This window comes from Hyperolius riggenbachi, chromosome 5 (genome assembly GCF_040937935.1).
Source record: "Hyperolius riggenbachi isolate aHypRig1 chromosome 5, aHypRig1.pri, whole genome shotgun sequence".
Taxonomy (NCBI): domain Eukaryota; kingdom Metazoa; phylum Chordata; class Amphibia; order Anura; family Hyperoliidae; genus Hyperolius; species Hyperolius riggenbachi.
The window spans coordinates 29,073,641-29,090,604 of record NC_090650.1 but is presented as its reverse complement, the minus strand read 5'-3'; the positions used below and the strand labels follow the sequence as shown (position 1 = coordinate 29,090,604).

The 16,964-nt window shown below is 43.2% G+C and overlaps 1 protein-coding gene across 1 annotated transcript in view; it reads left to right on the top strand.

Annotated features, from left to right (window-relative positions):
* The window catches only part of LOC137518058 (protein lifeguard 1-like), a 32,119-nt gene continuing 15,155 nt past the window's right edge, over window positions 1–16,964 (top strand). The window contains exons 1-4 of the mRNA XM_068235272.1: window positions 1–54; window positions 4,791–5,128; window positions 13,744–13,822; window positions 16,621–16,674. Coding sequence (XP_068091373.1) covers window positions 4,801–5,128; window positions 13,744–13,822; window positions 16,621–16,674 — 461 coding nt within the window. The 5' untranslated portion in view covers window positions 1–54; window positions 4,791–4,800. The remainder of the gene's footprint in view (window positions 55–4,790; window positions 5,129–13,743; window positions 13,823–16,620; window positions 16,675–16,964) is intronic.

Here is a 16,964-nt window from a genome sequence, read left to right as displayed (position 1 = left end):
TGCGAACAATGACTGTCACTGGCTGACACCGACTGCCTGGGACAACATCGACCAGTAAGTAATTCTCTCTGCTACCAGGAAATATCCCATGTACTTACTACAAATTATATTATTTATGTGATGCGTATATCTGCCTTATCATAACAATATCCTATAGCAGTGATAATAGTCTGTAATTGTAGGGGTTATACAACTAAGTAACAGTTACAAATACTACTACCGCTACTATTATCTTGTATAGTAAACGAAGGATATAATTAAGCACAAACACAATGCAACCAGTTCAAAGTTAAAGGAGGGTTTTGGTGATCCTTATAGTGACCTTGTACTCAAGAATACCTTGGAAACCCAAGAGACCAGGAGCCCAATGGTGTAGTATTGTTAATAAATGGGAATTTGTAAGTATATACAGCTATACTCAGTCACCAGAATGGATTGTAGCTCCCAGCAATCATGGTATAAGCCAGTGGGAAATGAATCGTCCCCACTCGGTTTACCAGGTCCTGCCGGAAGCTGGATGGTCGCTTTCCTGGGTTTGTAGTTTTTTTTAGGGAAAAAAAACCCAATGACTTCCAAAGTAGGTTTATCTGGATATTCAAAAGGATGGAGGTGTCTAAGTGTAAAACTGTATATATAAACGTCCAATAGTTAAAATAAGAATGAGAGGTAATCTCTTATCTCTCCTGATGACAAAAACACCAGTAGTACTGGAAGGGTATTTATTCAAAACTCAAAATAGACGACGCGTTTCATGGTTATGAGCCCGCTTCCTCAGGTCAATTCACAGTGCCTTGCAACAACATGCATATATAGTTGTTTTCCTAGGCAGTGTATTGACCTGAGGAAGCAGCAGGTGGCAGCTGTGGTGGCACGTTTAGGTGCGTCATTTAATATATAGGATGATTTGTGATTATTTTGAGTATCGCAGGTTTACTGATCATTACTAATACAACTACCTTTACCTCTATTGAGACTGCTGCTATCACAACCTCCATTCCTGCCAGGGGCGTTGCTAGGATCTTAAGAGATTTGGGGCACTCTTTGACACTCCAGGCGAAAAATGGGTGGGGTCACGCATCATAATGTGGGTGTGGTCATGGGTGGAGCCAAATTTACATGAACTTAACAGTGGTCTAAGTAAGCCTGCCCAGAAAAATGTTGGATGAAGCCACCTTGGCCTCTCCATTAATACACTGAAATAAATACTGTAAATGCATCATATCACATAAATAAGCAGTGCCATTTGAACATAACTAGGCAGAGTTATCTGGCTTCTGTGCTGACTGGTCTGGCTTTCTGCTGGGCAGGCTGGTCTGCTGTCAGGTTGTCTGGCAGTCCCCCCATAGCATTCGCTGACCTTCTAGTGGACCCCATATCATGCTCCCACGGGCCTCCCATTGATGCACCACAGCTTCAAGCATGCCCACGACTGAGGAACAACAGCTCCCAGCATGCTCCCATAGAGGCTGTACAGCTCTGACTCTGCCTGGGGACATCCAGGGTACCCCGGAATAGATCCGTGGCACCAATATTTGGGGCTAGCAATGCCTCTGATTCCTGCCACTTCTATGGTTAATACTAAGGACCATTTTCCACCAAAAGCGTGATCAGCACCACAAATGCACTGCAATGGCGATTGCAATTTTCACCATTAACCGAAGCGAGTTTTTAGTGTCGATTTGCGTCAGGTATTGAAAAATCGAATACAGGCCACAGAAAATGCTGCATGCAGTGTGTTAGCAATTGGCCAAAAAACAAAAAGCGCAACGATGGAAAAGAGACGATGCGATTAGCATGTTAATTGTGGTTCCCTTGTGATCAGCAAATTGTGGTGAATCGCTGCAATCTGAAAATGTGATCGTAAATGCAGCCTCTAGAAAAGGGCTCTAACTTCTTTCATCTCAATTCAATTAAAAAAAAAAACTTCCCACATTTGAGCATTGAAAGTCTGTATTCTTTTTGGTGTTACCGATTTCCACATTGATCTGAACATGATCTCAGAGTGTATTGGACATATCACGATCTGAGGCTAATTTAGGGGGTAAATCACTTAACCTACTGGCATGCTTTTCAGGTGTGGAAGAAAACTGAAGACCAACCCCCCACTCCAAACCACAAAACAAATAAAATAGGCCAACACCGGAAAAAATAAAGTACAATGGCCATCCATGCACACATCCACATATTGTACTAGGGGAGATCTGAATCTAGGAAACTAGAGAAATACTAATCACTAAAGTAAAACCACAATAACCCAACATGTTTCGCCCCCTCAACCGGACTGGCTACTGTCTGAGCCGAAAGGCTATAGATATGTGACAAAATGTATATTTCTTAGTGAAATGTACTCATAGCACTTGTACTCGAGCACTGTTGGCACTTTGTACTCCTGACAAAGCCCCCCGGTTGAGGAGGCAAAACATGTTGGGATTTTGCGGGGTGGTGTAATTTGTATTTGGTTCTGTAGGCAGGAGTAGTTTTCATCCTACCTTAATTGTCAGGGGTTCCGTTTTTTCTCTGTGAACTCTCCTTTCCTATTCATTTGTAATAGTCTTTTTTTTTGTCAATAAAAGTCACATGTTACTTTAATAGTTAGCCAAGCGATTCTGAATGTTTTAATGGCCAATATAAGTTAATTGGTAAGTTTTAGCTTATTGTTCTCCTTCAATAAAATTAAATCATAGGACTTTATTCAATTCACTTTTTCTCCTAAGTTTTCTCCTAGGTGATATTTTTACACCTTATCCATAAAAGCAGCAGGCAAGACAATACTCAGAACAATTTTGAGCGTACCTTTTCACCTACTGTTTGGTACTTTTTCACTTGCAGGGTGCTGAAAAGATATTTTAAAGAGAATATGAAAAATGACCTAGAAGAAATCTCAGGAGAAAATGTTAATATAATAAGGCCCATTGGGCAATATGCAATTAACTTTTTCTTAGCACTTTGCAATTGAAAAAGTACTAAAGAGTAGGCGGAAAAGAACTATCAAAACTATTTTAAGAATTTACTGGTACTTTCTTACTGGTGATTTAAAAAAGGCATTTTATTGACAAGCTTGAAAATATCACTTAGGAAAAACTCATGAGAAAAAGATAATAGAATACATCGGCCCATATGCAATTACATTTTTCACCTGAGCTATCTCCCAGGAGATAATTTTTCATCTTCTCTTTAAATGACACCCGAAGTGAAAATAAACTAATGAAATAAACAATTGTATCTATCTTCCTTCTCCTAAAAATGATGTTTTAAGAAACTTACATACCTGATATTTAACTCTTCCAGGCAGAGAATGAAAAAAAGGAACACAGCCTAGTTATTTGTGTGCTAGGCACTGTACATACCCATGTTTATCTCATCATGTCACATGTCACCTCGGGTATCCTTTAAAGGAAACCTAATCCTCCCCCCCCCCCCCCCCAAAAAAAAGTTTCACTTCACTGCTGCTCCGGTTCCCCCGCCGCCAGCTAGTTTCCTCTTTGCCGACTCGGAGTCAGCGGCCCGCCACGCGTACCTTTGCATGCATTCCCGCTGGTGCAGGAAGCTATCGCGGACATTAACACATACATTTTTACACGTTGTTGGAGCAACGCGTAATAATGTACATGTTAATGTCCGCAATAGCCTCCTGCACCAGCGGGGATGTATGCAAAGGTACGCGTGGCGGGCCGCTGACTCCGAGTCGGCAATAAGGAAACTAGCTGGCGGCGGGGGAACCGGAGCAGCAGTGAGTGACTACGAGGGTGCAGGATGGCTGCATGGGCCCAGGTAAGTGAAACTAATTTTTTGTGGTGGTTTAAGTTTCCTTTAAACTTAATTTTCAGCATTTTACAACTGAAAAATACCCATAAGTTCATAACAAAGTGCTATCAAATTTATTTTGCTTGCTGGTGACCTGAAAGACATTTCATGACAAGTTGTAAAAATATAACCTCGGAGAATACTCAGGAGGAATAGTGAATTGCATAAGGGGCTATAATTTATTCTATTAACTTTTTCTACTGAGTTTTCTACTAAGTGATACAGTATATTCAAACTTGTCAGTAAAATGCCTTTCAAAGAGAGTCTGAAGCCTCTTAAAATTCATCTATTTACTATCACCCCATGTAAAACTCTGCTACCGCGGCAGAACGCTGTGTTTAACCCCCCCCCCAATCACCGGGGCAATGTTGGGGGAGTGCTTCCTTGTAGAGGCAGAGCTTTGGGCTGTAGCTTTGCCTCTACTCGCGTCAATCCTCGCTGATTGCCACCTCTCCCCGCCCCTCTCAGTCTTCTTTCACTGAGAGGGGCAGGGGAGAGGCGGAGATCAGTGAGGGTTGACACAAATGGAGGCAGAGCTTCAGCTCAAAGCTCTGCCTCCCCGGGCAGCAAAATCTATTACCAAGAAAGTTGTGGATTTTTGCCCCGGTGTTTGGGGGGTTAAACACAGCATTCTGCCGCAGAATAGCGGCATTTTACATGGGGTGATAGTGTAGAAGGGGATTGTTAAATAAAAAGATGAATTTTAAGAGGCTTCACAGTCTCTTTAAGACACCAGCAAGAAAGAAAATTCTTAAAATAGTTTTGATAGTACTTTTCCACCTACTATTTAGTACTTTTTCAATTGCACAGTGCTGAGTAAATTGCATATGGGCCATTGTATTTTACCATGGGGAAATGAAACAGGGGGGGATGTATGCTAATTTTAGGAATCTGGATACTGTTGAGATCATGGGATTCCATGGTTACCTTAATAGTACGTTTTCACCCAATGATCATAATATCTTTGTCATTTTTCATCTTCACAGAAATATCAAGATGCAGGAAAGTGACAAGAATGCCTACAATCCCGAGACAGGCTATGGACACCCTCTGCAAAGCATGGCCCCACCGCCAGCACCCTACAACCAGAATCCTGTCCCTGGCTACACAGCACCTTACCCGCCACCATACCCGCCACAGTACAGCGATCAGAACCCATACCCAATGACCGCACCGCCATACAGTGGCTACCCACCTCCTCCTGACCAACCCCACCAGGCCTTCCTGGGTGACAATGTTCCTCAAGTCGATGTGGAAGTACCTCCAGAATACACTGCTGGTTTCGAGGCTAGCAACCCTTTCTCTGATCGCGCCATCAGAAGAGGTGAGTGCGCAAATTATTACCACACCGAATAAAGCTCACCAACCCAAACTCACTGAACCCACGTAGCAAACTTTTTCTATAATTATTATGGAGGGTGTGTAGTCTCTTCATGAAAAATAGATTACAGCAAAGTCTCCGTTATCCAAAACTCGGGCAACTGGAAGTCTCAAGCAACTGGAAGTCTCAACTAACCGGCATGCCTGAGGAGGTAACGGGGACAATGCTTTGGGGGTGTCCAGCGCCATCTTCTAACCTTCCTGTACCTCCTAGCAGCTTTCCAGCGTTAATGCAAGGCTCTCTGCGTGTTACATGACCTGACGCGGGTGAGGTGACACACTGGGAGCCGTACATGGAGAATGCCGGAAAGCCGCTATGAGATACAGGAAGGTTAGAAGATGGTGTTGGGCACTCTGTGAGATTTTTTGGCTGCATAAGGGGAGGTTTGTGCTTTTCCAACCAGTTGCTCAAGCAACCGGCAAGCACATGTATTCAGCATCGGGAGATCCGCGAAGATGCTGGACTCTGGAGACTTTGCTGTATATAATATTGTCTTATTATATTTATTATTATTGATTTATATTTAAGGTCAGTTGCATACCTACTATAAGGCTGCAGGTGCTCACAGCACCGGGTGTAGCCATGGCTGGGGGTGTCACTGTGGTGCTCAGGTCTTCCACCTGGGACCTTTTTTCATAGTTTGGGCAACATTTGGCAAAATAGCAGCAGGCAGTGAAAGGAACTGTACTACTTCCTGCACTAGATGTAGCACCCCTCCCCCTTCCTGTCCTGTGGCCAATGTGTCTCCTCACTCTCTACACACAGCCTGCAGTGAGTGAATGTGCAGAGCAGCAGGGTGAGTAGAGAGACTAATTGCTGTGCTGCAGCTGGGACATTAGCAGGGAGAGGTGGCAGGATGTGTTTAGTGCTTCAGAAGTTGCCATGTGCACTGGCTGTTGTAATATCAGAGTGCCCCCCTAGACTATTGATTATTTATCCTGATCAGAGTAATTCATCAATAATGCAGGGCAGTCTGCTGTTGCAGAAGCCAGTGGCACTGACATTTGCAGCACTGTATAGAGGAAAGAGTTTTTACCCCAAAATGCCCCACAATTGACAGCTGCACGCTCGGTACCCCAACCTGTCAACCCTCCCATCAAAAAATTGGCTCTTTTTGGGGAGTGTCTGTAAATAATAAGCACCCGTGTCAAATTCCCTCGGTACGTCACTGCATAAGGTGTCAACATATTCCATAGTGCTGTGCAGAGTAAGAAACAAACATTGAGCACATAATAATACAGACAATGGTGTACAACAAACAAACAACCAAACACAGAACATTTATACTGCGCTTTTCTCCTGGCGGACTCAAAGCGCCAGAGCTGCAGCCACTAGGACGCGCTCTATAGGCAGTAGCAGTGTAAGGAATACTGGCCCAAGGTCTCCTACTGAATAGGTGCTGGCTTACTGAGCAGGCAGAGCCGAAATTCGAACCTTGGTCTCCTGTGTCAGAGGCTGAGCCCTTAACCATTACACTATCCAGCCACTCATAGACACTGGTACAAAATACAGAATTGTAACATGATGAATATAATGTATAACAAATTCTAAGACACAAAATGTATAACAAACGCTAAAATACAATAGGGTGAGAGAGCCCTGCCCTTGTCGAGCTTACAATCCTAAAGGAATAGGAATTACACAAGAGGTGGGGGAGTATACAATACATATGCCAAGAGGCAGTGTGTTTTTAGGTTATCTAGTAAGGAACTTGGCCAGAGGTTGAAGGGATAAGTTAGAACGTATGTTTTTTTTTGTAAAAAGTGAGTTTTGAGGGAACACTTAAAGATTTCAAAGTTTGGAAAGTGAGGGATGAGTTTTGGAAAAGGATTCCAGAGGAATAGCGAGGCTTGTGAGAAATCTTGTATATGTGAATGTGTGGAGGTGATTCTAGAGGAAGACAATAGAAGGTCATGTGCAGATCTGAGATTGTGGTTGGGTTGGTATCTGGAAACTAGTGAGGAGATGTACAGGGGAGAGAGATTGTGGAGAGCTTTGTAGGTTAGGGTTAAGAGTGTGAACTGGATCCTCTGGTCAATTGGCAGCCAATGAAGAGTTTGGAAGAGAGGAGCAGCAGAGGAAGAGCGAGAAGAAGGATGAATGAGCAGCCGAGTTCAGTACACATTGGAGGGGTATCAGTCTAATTGACGGTCTACAAAGCAGAATGTTATGCTAGGTACACACCATACAAATTTTCTGGCCGATCTTTTTTTTTTTAAATTGTTGTTCGACCTTTCATAGTTCTTTCATAGAATTTTATAGAACAGAATTAAAATTGATTGAAAAAACAATAATAGAAAACAAAAGATCGAAAAATTGATCTACATGTTGGAAATAATCGATCTGCCATGTAAATCTGCCAGTAAATTGTATGGTGTGTACCTAGCATTAGACAAGAGATAACGCTAGTAAGTGATCATGTATTTTGTACCTTGTTTGCCTTTGTATTCCGTGGTTTTGTCCTATGCTGTATAACCTTGTTACGTCTGCCATCCTTTGTATCATTGTATGTATTTATTGTCTAGTGCTGCATAATATGTTGGCGTTTTATAAATACAATAAATAATAATAATAACTAGTGGTTAGAGCTCCCAGCTGTCCCTCTTTTGGAAGAACAGTCCCTCTTTGGGAACTAAATCCCACTGTCCCTCTTTCTTCCTTATTTGTCCCTCTTTCAGGACTAATATACAGATCTGTATAAATAGATGTATTTTTCTACTGAAAAATGTGTTTAATTAACTCGAAACTCCATCCCCATCATTTAAATTGACATACTTCTTATTTTCAAATGTTAATATGAAGGATAACGAACCAGGATAGAAAGGACCAGTGTAGTCTAAATTACAAAACAACATATTTTTCTTGTGAAATCTTTATGGTATGCATGACTAGGGGTGTGGCTGGGCATGGCTAGAGGTGGGGCAGGGTGTGTCTTAAAGGGTTCCTTTTTTTTAAACTTAAAAAGTTGGGAGGTATGAGTGGTGCCTCCCTCTGACCGGATGTTTTCTAGAGGAGCTACAGCAGAAATGGCACAGGGCAGGAGATACGCATACAGCAATGTGAGCCTCAACATTTCTGTTTTGTAAACCAACAATACAGCAATATACGAAATCTCCACAAAGATTGGCACTGAAATTACACAGATTTACTACACTCTTTGCATGAACTCATTCAAACTGAGCACACCTCAGCTAAACGGAAACTGGAAGTTTCCTGAATTTTCTTCAGTTCTCCGTTTACAAAGCCCTATTATTATTATTATTATTATTATTATTTAGTATTTATATAGCGCCGACATATTACGCAGCGCTGTACAATGTATATATATTGTCTTGTCACTAACTGTCCCTCAAAGGAGCTCACAATCTAATCCCTACCATTGCCATATGTCTATATTATGTAGTGTAAGTACTGTAGTCTAGGGCCAATTTTTAGGGGGAGCCAATTAACTTATCCGTATGTTTTTGAAATGTGGGAGGAAACCGGAGTGCCCGGAGGAAACCCACGCAGACACAGAGAGAACATACAAACTCTTTGCAGATAGTGCCCCGGCCGGGATTCGAACCAGGGACCCAGCGCTGCAAGGCGAGAGAGAGCGGAAGAAGCAAATGTCCAGTGCAGCTGCTGCATTGTAAATCCCCCCCTTCCCCGAAGACCCTGGGACATCACAGGGGGTGACGCAGGATCCTCCTGAAGTTTCAGCAAACCGATCGGCTGATCTGTGAATGCTCTGCGGTTTGATGCAGATTAGAAGCCAGAAATCCCTTTTGAAATACTCCGAGGAGCTAATGTTTAACCAGCAGCTCCTGTGACTGAATGTCTCCATCAAAATAATACATGATACCTTCCCTCTGACTCACAGGGGAAATTCAATGTATTGATTAGAGTACAGCAGCACACAGGTGCGTCAGTGTTAACCTATTCACTACTGTCAGTAGAACCACCTCTCCCTAATACAGTACAACCACCACCACCCTATATACAGTACAGCCGTCTCTCTCTAATACAGTACAGCCGTCAGGGGCATTTCTAGCCCCAAAGATCAGTGGCACATGCCCCGGATCTATTCTGTGTTGCCCCTGATGTCCCCCTGGCAAAGTAGAGGCACCACAGCATCCAACATGGCACCACACAGTACCCAGCATGCCCCACAGAGGCACTACACAGCACCCAGCATAGCATTGCAGCATCCAGCATGGCCCATAGAGGCACCATAGCACCCAGCATGGCACCACAGCACTCAGCCATGGTGGGTATGCTGGGTGCTATGGTGCCTCTATGGGGGCATGTTAGGTTCTGTGATGCCATGCTAGATGCTGTGTTGCTTTTATGGGAGCATGCAGGGAGCTGTGGTTCTTCTATGGGAGCATGCTGGGAGATGTGGTGCCTCAATGGGAGGGCCATGGGTGGGGGTCCACTAGAAGGTCAAGGAATACTATGGGGGGTACTGGAAGTAGGCCAGCTCACCCAGCAGAAAGCCACACCAGCCAGCGCAGAAGCCAGATAGTTATGTTTAAGTGACACTGACTATTTATGTGATCTGCTGCAATTTTGTTTCTGTATTAATGGAGAGGGGGCTTCATTCAACATTTTGCTGGGCTGGCCTACTTAGACTGCTGTTAAGTTCATGTAAATTGGGCTCCACCCATGACTACACCCACATTCCGGTGCATGGCCACACCCATCTTTTGGCTGGAGTGCCCAAAAGTACACCGGATATTTTAGGATCCTAGGAACGCCCCTGACAGCCGTATCTCTCTAATACCAGTACACAAGGCCAGATTTATACGCTTTGTGCCCCTAGGCCAAGTATGTTGTAGCTCCCCTTTCTTGTGCAGCAGCACCCCTCCCATTCCATGTGCAGCCCCCTCTTCCATGTGTATCACCCATGTACTGTAGCCCCTCCCATTCCATGTGCAGCCTCCTCTTCCATGTGTATCATCCCTGTACTGCAGACCCCTCCCCCCATTCCATCATGTGCAGCCCCCTCCTCCATGTGTATCATCCCTGTACTGCAGACCCCTCCCCCCCCATTCCATCATGTGCAGCCCCCTCTCCCATGTGTATCATCCCTGTACTGCAGACCCCTCCCCCCATTCCATCATGTGCAGCCCCCTCTCCCATGTGTATCATCCCTGTACTGCAGACCCCTCCCCCCCATTCCATCATGTGCAGCCCCCTCTCCCATGTGTATCATCCCTGTACTGCAGACCCCTCCCCCCCATTCCATCATTTGCAGCCCCCTCTTCCATGTGTATCATCCATGTAAAGCAGACCCCTCCCATTCCATGTGCAGCCTCCTCTTCCATGTGTATCATCCATGTACAGCAGCCCCTCCCATTCCATGTGCAGCTCTCTCTTCCATGTGTACAATCCCTGTACTTCAGACCCCTCCTATTACATGTGCAGCCCCCTCTTCCATGTGTATCATCCATGTACAGCAGCTCCCTCCCATTCCATGTGCAGCCCCTTCTTACATGTGTATCATCCATGTACTGTAGCCCCTCCCATTCCATGTGCAGCCCCTCAAACGGATCATCAGGGGGCTCTGCATGGCTGATATTGTGGTGAAACCCCTTCCACAGTGTGATGTCAACACCATGGTGCTGACATCACACTGTGGGAGCCTTGTTGCATTGTGGGAAATAACAGCTGTTTACAACTGCCAAAAATGCATCATCTCTTTCCACAGACATCACCTGCCAGTAGTAAAAATGTCATCATGTGATAACAGTAGGGTATTAAAGGGATATAAGCCCGACGAAGGCTGCAAGGCCAACAGCTTGCTTATTTTTATTCATTTTTAGTTAGCCAATAAATGGTATCATCCTGATTTAAAACTTCTTGATCATGTGATAAATGTCAGAATGTAAATCAGGGAGAGGAAAGATTTTACAATGGGCAAACACTGACTAAATCATTTATACATAATTATTGTAAAAATTAAGCACTTGTTTTTCATTACGCTATTTTCACTGCAGTTCCTCTTTAAAGTGTCCCTCTTTCTTATCTCAAAAAGTTGCTAGGTATGGATACTCTGACTATATGACTATAGTTTTATTATTATTATTATTTACTGTATTGGATTTATATAGCGCCAATGCAGCGCTGTACAATAAATAGGATTACAGACAATGATAACGGGTGTCAGCACAATACAGTTAATAGACAATAGATACAACAATACAGGTAATAAGCAATAAGGTATACAACACAATGCAGATAGTAATACAATGCTAAATTATACACTGGAGTGGTAGTGGTAAAAATACAAGTTCCCATAATTCTGGGTAAAGTGCACACCGTCAAGTATGATACACAAGGGGAGAGGGCCCTGCCAAAGGCTTACAATCTAGAGAGAGGGGTTGGTGACACAAAAGGAGGGGGTGCATCAAGAAGTTATTGGCAGAAAGGATTAGGGCAGTGTTGGGTTGAGGTAGGCCTCCTTGAAGAAGTAAGTTTTGAGTGCTTTTTATGAAGGTGTTGAAGGTGGGGGCAAGTGGGAGAGAGTTCTACAGGATGGGTGCAGCTCTAGTGAAGTCCTGTAGTTGTGCATGGGAGTGTGAGATGCGTGGGGTGGATAGGAGGAGGTTGTTGGAAGAGCAAAGTGGGCGGCCAGGTGTATATCTGCTGAGATGTAGGTTGGGTAGGTTTGTATGCCAAACATAGGATCTTGAAGCTGATTCTGAAGCGAATTGGAAGCCAGTGAAGGGATTTACATAGGGGAGTCGTGGAGACAGATCGGTGGGAGGATTAGATTAGTCTGGTTGCTGTGTTCATGATGGATTGTAGGGGGTGATGTGGTTTTGAGGAAGGCCTGACAGAAGGGAGTTGCAATAGTCCAGGTTGGAGACAAGGAGTTTGGCAGTGTCTGGGGTCAGGAAAGGCCGAATCTTGGAGATGTTGCGTACAGTCCTGGCCAAACGTTTTGAGACTGTCAAAAATATTGGAAATTAGAAAAGTTAGTGCTTACGTTTTTTTTTAGCAATTTGCATATACTCCAGAATATTATGAAGAGTGTTCAGATGAATTGCATAGTCCTTCTTTGCCATGAAAATTAACTGAATCCCAAAAATAAACCTTTCCACTGCATTTCATTGCTGTCATTAAAGGACCTGCTGAGATCATTTCAGTAATCATCTTGTTAACTCAGGTGAGAATGTTGACAAGCACAAGATTGGAGATCATTATGTCAGGCTGATTGGGTTAGAATGGCAGACTTGACATGTTAAAAGGAGAGTGATGCTTGAAATAATTGATCTACCATTGTTAACCGTGATGCAGCCATAATTGCGTTGCATAAAAATGGCTTCACAGGCAAGGATATTGTGGCTACTAAAATTGCACCTAAATCAACAATTTATAGTATCATCAAGAACTTCAAGGAAAGAGGTTCAACTCTTGTTAAGAAGACTTCAGGGCATCCAAGAAAGTCCAACAAGCACCAGGATCGTCTCCTAAAGAGGATCCAGCTGCGGGATCGGAGTGCAACCAGAGCAGAGGTTGCTCAGGAATGGCAGCAGGCAGGTGTGAGCACATCTGCACGCACAGTGAGGCGAAGACTTTTGGAAGATGGCCTGGTGTCAAGAAGGGCAGCAAAGAAGCCACTTCTCTCCAAAAAAAACATCAGGGACAGATTGATCTTCTGCAGAAAGTATGGTGAATGGACTGCTGAGGACTGGGGCAAAGTCATATTCTCCGATGAAGCCCCTTTCCGATTATTTGGGACATCTGGAAAAAGTCTTGTCAGGAGAAGAAAAGGTGAGCGCTACCATCAGTCCTGTATGATGCCAACAGTAAAGCATCCTGAGACCATTCATGTGTAGGGTTTCTTCTCATCCAAGGGAGTGGGCTCACTCACAATTTTGCCAAAACACAGCTATGAATAAAGATTGGTACCAGAACACCCTCTAACAGCAACTTCTTCCAACAATCCAACAACAGTTTGGTAAAGAGCAATGCATTTTCCAGCACGATGGAGCACCGTGTCATAAGGCAAAAGTGATAACTAAGTGGCTCGGGGACCAAAGCGTTGAAATTTGGGTCCGTGGCCTGGAAACTCCCCAGATGTTAATTGAGAACTTGTGGTCATTCCTCAAGAGGCGGGTGGACAAACAAAAACCAACTAATTCTGAGAAACTCAAAGAAGTGATTATGAAAGAATGGGTTGCTATCAGTCAGGATTTGGCCCAGAAGTTGATTGAGAGCATGCCGATTCGAATTGCAGAGGTCCTGAAAAAGAAGGGCCAACACTGCAAATATTGACTCATTGAATAAATCGCATGTAATTGTCAAGAAAAGCCTTTGAAACGTATGAAGTGCTTATAATTATATTTCAGTACATCACATAAACAAAAGATCTAAAAGCAGATTAGCAGCAAACTTTGTGAAAACTAATATTTTTGACAGTCTCAAAACTTTTGGCCATGACTGTAAATGGAAATTGCAGGCCCTAGCTACGGTTTGGATGTTGGGGGTGGACTATAGTTCCATATGATGGTGCTGACCGTTTGTAGCATTTCTCATGTGACTTTTATGTGTTGTTTCTTATGTTTCAGCGTTTATTCGGAAAGTTTACATCACACTGACTCTGCAATTAATTATTACATTTGGAATTGTCTTTATGTTTACATTCTGGTAAGTATGTATAATATAATACATAAATGGTATTACTATATGTAATATACAGTATATAAGCAGTTAAACAGGCCATATAGCACCAAAGCCTTCTTCAGAAAACAAAATGTAGTTTCTGTATTTGCAAGCATGAAACTGCTACCCCTATGTCCGCTTCAGCAGGACTTCTCACAGGCTTCTCCTTATTTCTGGATCTCCTCATAAAGGGATCCAAACAGCCTTCTGCAGTTTGTCCTGGTTTGTAATAGCTATAGGAGCTGCCCCCCACCTCCCCTTCCCTCTGCCCTTATTTATCCAGGGTAAGGTGTGAATGTAATCTAGTGTGACTTCTCTAAACTGTTTGAAGCACATTGTCCTAGCTCCCCACCCTCCCCCTGCTGATGAAAGCTTTTGTTTGCTCATCACTACTGCTAATTACAATAGTACTTATCTGCCTGCTCTTTCTGTGGACAGCAGGCCATTGAAGAAGAGCAATAAAAGCCTCTAACAAATATCTAAATGTAAAAAGAAGAGGTAGAAGTGATTTTTTTTAGTAATGAGCATGCATTTTTAATGTGCTATTGAGATGCCCTGGGGCTAAAAATGCTGCTCAGTTCACTCTAAAGAGAACCTGAGGTGAACCACTGGTCAAAACTCCAATACTTACCTAAGGAGAGGGAAGCCTCTGGATCCCCCAGAGGCTTCCCATGCTGCCCTCCTGCACATTGTGATTGCGCTCCTGTTCATGCACGAGCGGCTCTGGCGTACTGCTCAGGCTCCCGCCTCGCTCATGAAGGCAAAGTTCAGCTTGTCAGATTTCAATGGAGGGCTGCGCTTGGCAGCGGATGGCGTGAGGAGCCTGTAATGTGATCCAGAGGCTTACCTCTCCTTAGGTAAGTATTTGTATTTTGACCCGAGGTTCCCCTTGGGTACACTTTAAGCCATGTACACACATTCAACCAATCGTGAATTGATCGTTCAGCTAGGGTTGCACGACGCGTTCACGCCATGTACAGGGCATGAGTTAAGGGGCCCATACACTCAGCCGATTTTTGGCCGATCGATCAAAATCGATCGATCGATTGGTCGATTGCAAATCAATTGACCAATCGACCGATTTGCGGCTGATTTCGATCGATTTCAATCGATCTGGCAGGCTGGAAAATCTAGGTCGATCTGTTGAGATTGCTTATCATTTTGCATTGACCGTAATGGAAATCTGATGGCAAAAAAAATGCCATCAGATCGATTTACAATAGATTTCAAACTGAAATCTGTTGGTAATCTGTTCCTAGTAAAAAATACTAAACACATCAGATAGATCAGAAATCTATCTAATGATCTATCTGCTGCTAATCTAACAAGTGTATGGCCACCTTTACTGGAATCCTGTGGTATGGGAATAAAAGAGATAATGCACTTGTTTTTCTTAAAGGAAACACAAGGTGAAAATAAACTAAAAAGATAAACATGTGTATCTATCTTCCTTCTCCTAAAAATTACTTTTTTAAATGTCCCCCCCCAGTTTTATTTTATTTTTTAATCTACTTCTTAAAGAGAACTTGTACTGAGTAAAATTATTTAAAATAAACACATGAGGTAACTTCAAATGGACATTACATAGTTACCTCGCCATCAGTTCCTCTCAGAAGCTCACCATTTTCTACTTACAGTGATCCCTTCCAGTTCTGACAACATTTTGTCAGAACTGAAATATATCAGTTGCTGTCAGTTATATATCAGTTGCTGTCAGTTACAGCTGAGAGGAGAACTGATGTGTCCATGTTTCCCTATGGCTCAAGTGGGCAATGTTACAGTTTAACAGTGTGCTGACCAGGAAGCTGTTATGGGATAATAGCCATTTTCAAAATGGAGGACGGAGAATTCCATTGATCACAGTGGACAAGCAGGACGCAGGAGAGGAAAAATAGATTGAGGAGTAGACTACACAGGAGGTAAGTATGACTTGTGTATGTTTATTTTGACTTTTAATGTTCAGTTCAGGTTTTCTTTAAGTTTTTACTGTTTCCTTGTTTCTGCTCAATGACACATGCATGTGTCGAGTATGCCTGAGCTAAAATCTATGAGTTATTGACCCTTCTTATCTTATTCCTGCTCTCAGAAGCTATTTTCTGCCTGGAAAGTGTTTTATAATTGTAATTCCTTATCAGTGAGGGTTACGCTATAGTCCAACCAGGTCCCGACCTGGACAGAGACGACACAGCCTAGTTTTTAGTGTGCTAGGCACTATACATACCCATGTCTATCTCATCATGTCACATGTCACCTCGGGTATCTTTTAAGTAGTCATTTTACATTATTTTTGCAGTTGTTTTAAAATCAGTAAAATTGCGATGAAATCTATATGTGGGCAGCAGGGTGGCGTAGTGGTTAGCACCCTCGCCTTGCAGTGCTGGGTCCCCAGTTTGAATCCCAGTCAGGGCACTATTTGCATAGAGTTAGTATGTTGTCCCTGTGTCTGTGTGGGTTTCCTCCAGGCACTCCGGTTTCCTCCTACACCTCAAAAACATACAGATAAGTTAATTGGCTTCCCCCTAAAAATTGGCAGTAGACTTCAATACATGCAGTACATGATACATACATAGACATATGACTATGGGAGGGATTAGATTGTGAGCTCCTCTGAGGGACAGTTAGTGACAAGAGAATATATATACTCTGTACAGCAATGCAGAAGATGTCGCCGCTATATAAATACTAAATAATAATAATATATGTGTGGTCAGCATTAGTGTATAGAAGACATGTAAATGTAAGATGTAATATGAAATAATCTGTCACTGTGGCTGTTTTTCCAGGAAAACCCTGAGGAATTGGGTGCGGTACAATCCATATCTGATGTATGCCGTCCTGTAAGTCACACATTGTCTGTGCAAAGTACAACTTGCTAACTTGTGCTATTAAGGCTCATACACACGACCAACTCCAACATGACCGACACCACGACAAACCGGTTACATGACTTGTAATTTCCGCGCACCAATGAAATTACCAACTGATCTACATACTGCACGTGCAAGCGAAACGACGGACTGCACAGCATGGCCACATTCAAAACAAGCCTGGTACACACATCCAATTTTGACGGGACAATGATTGGCCAATTTTACCACCTCCATGTAGTATGATGGACAACAGACTT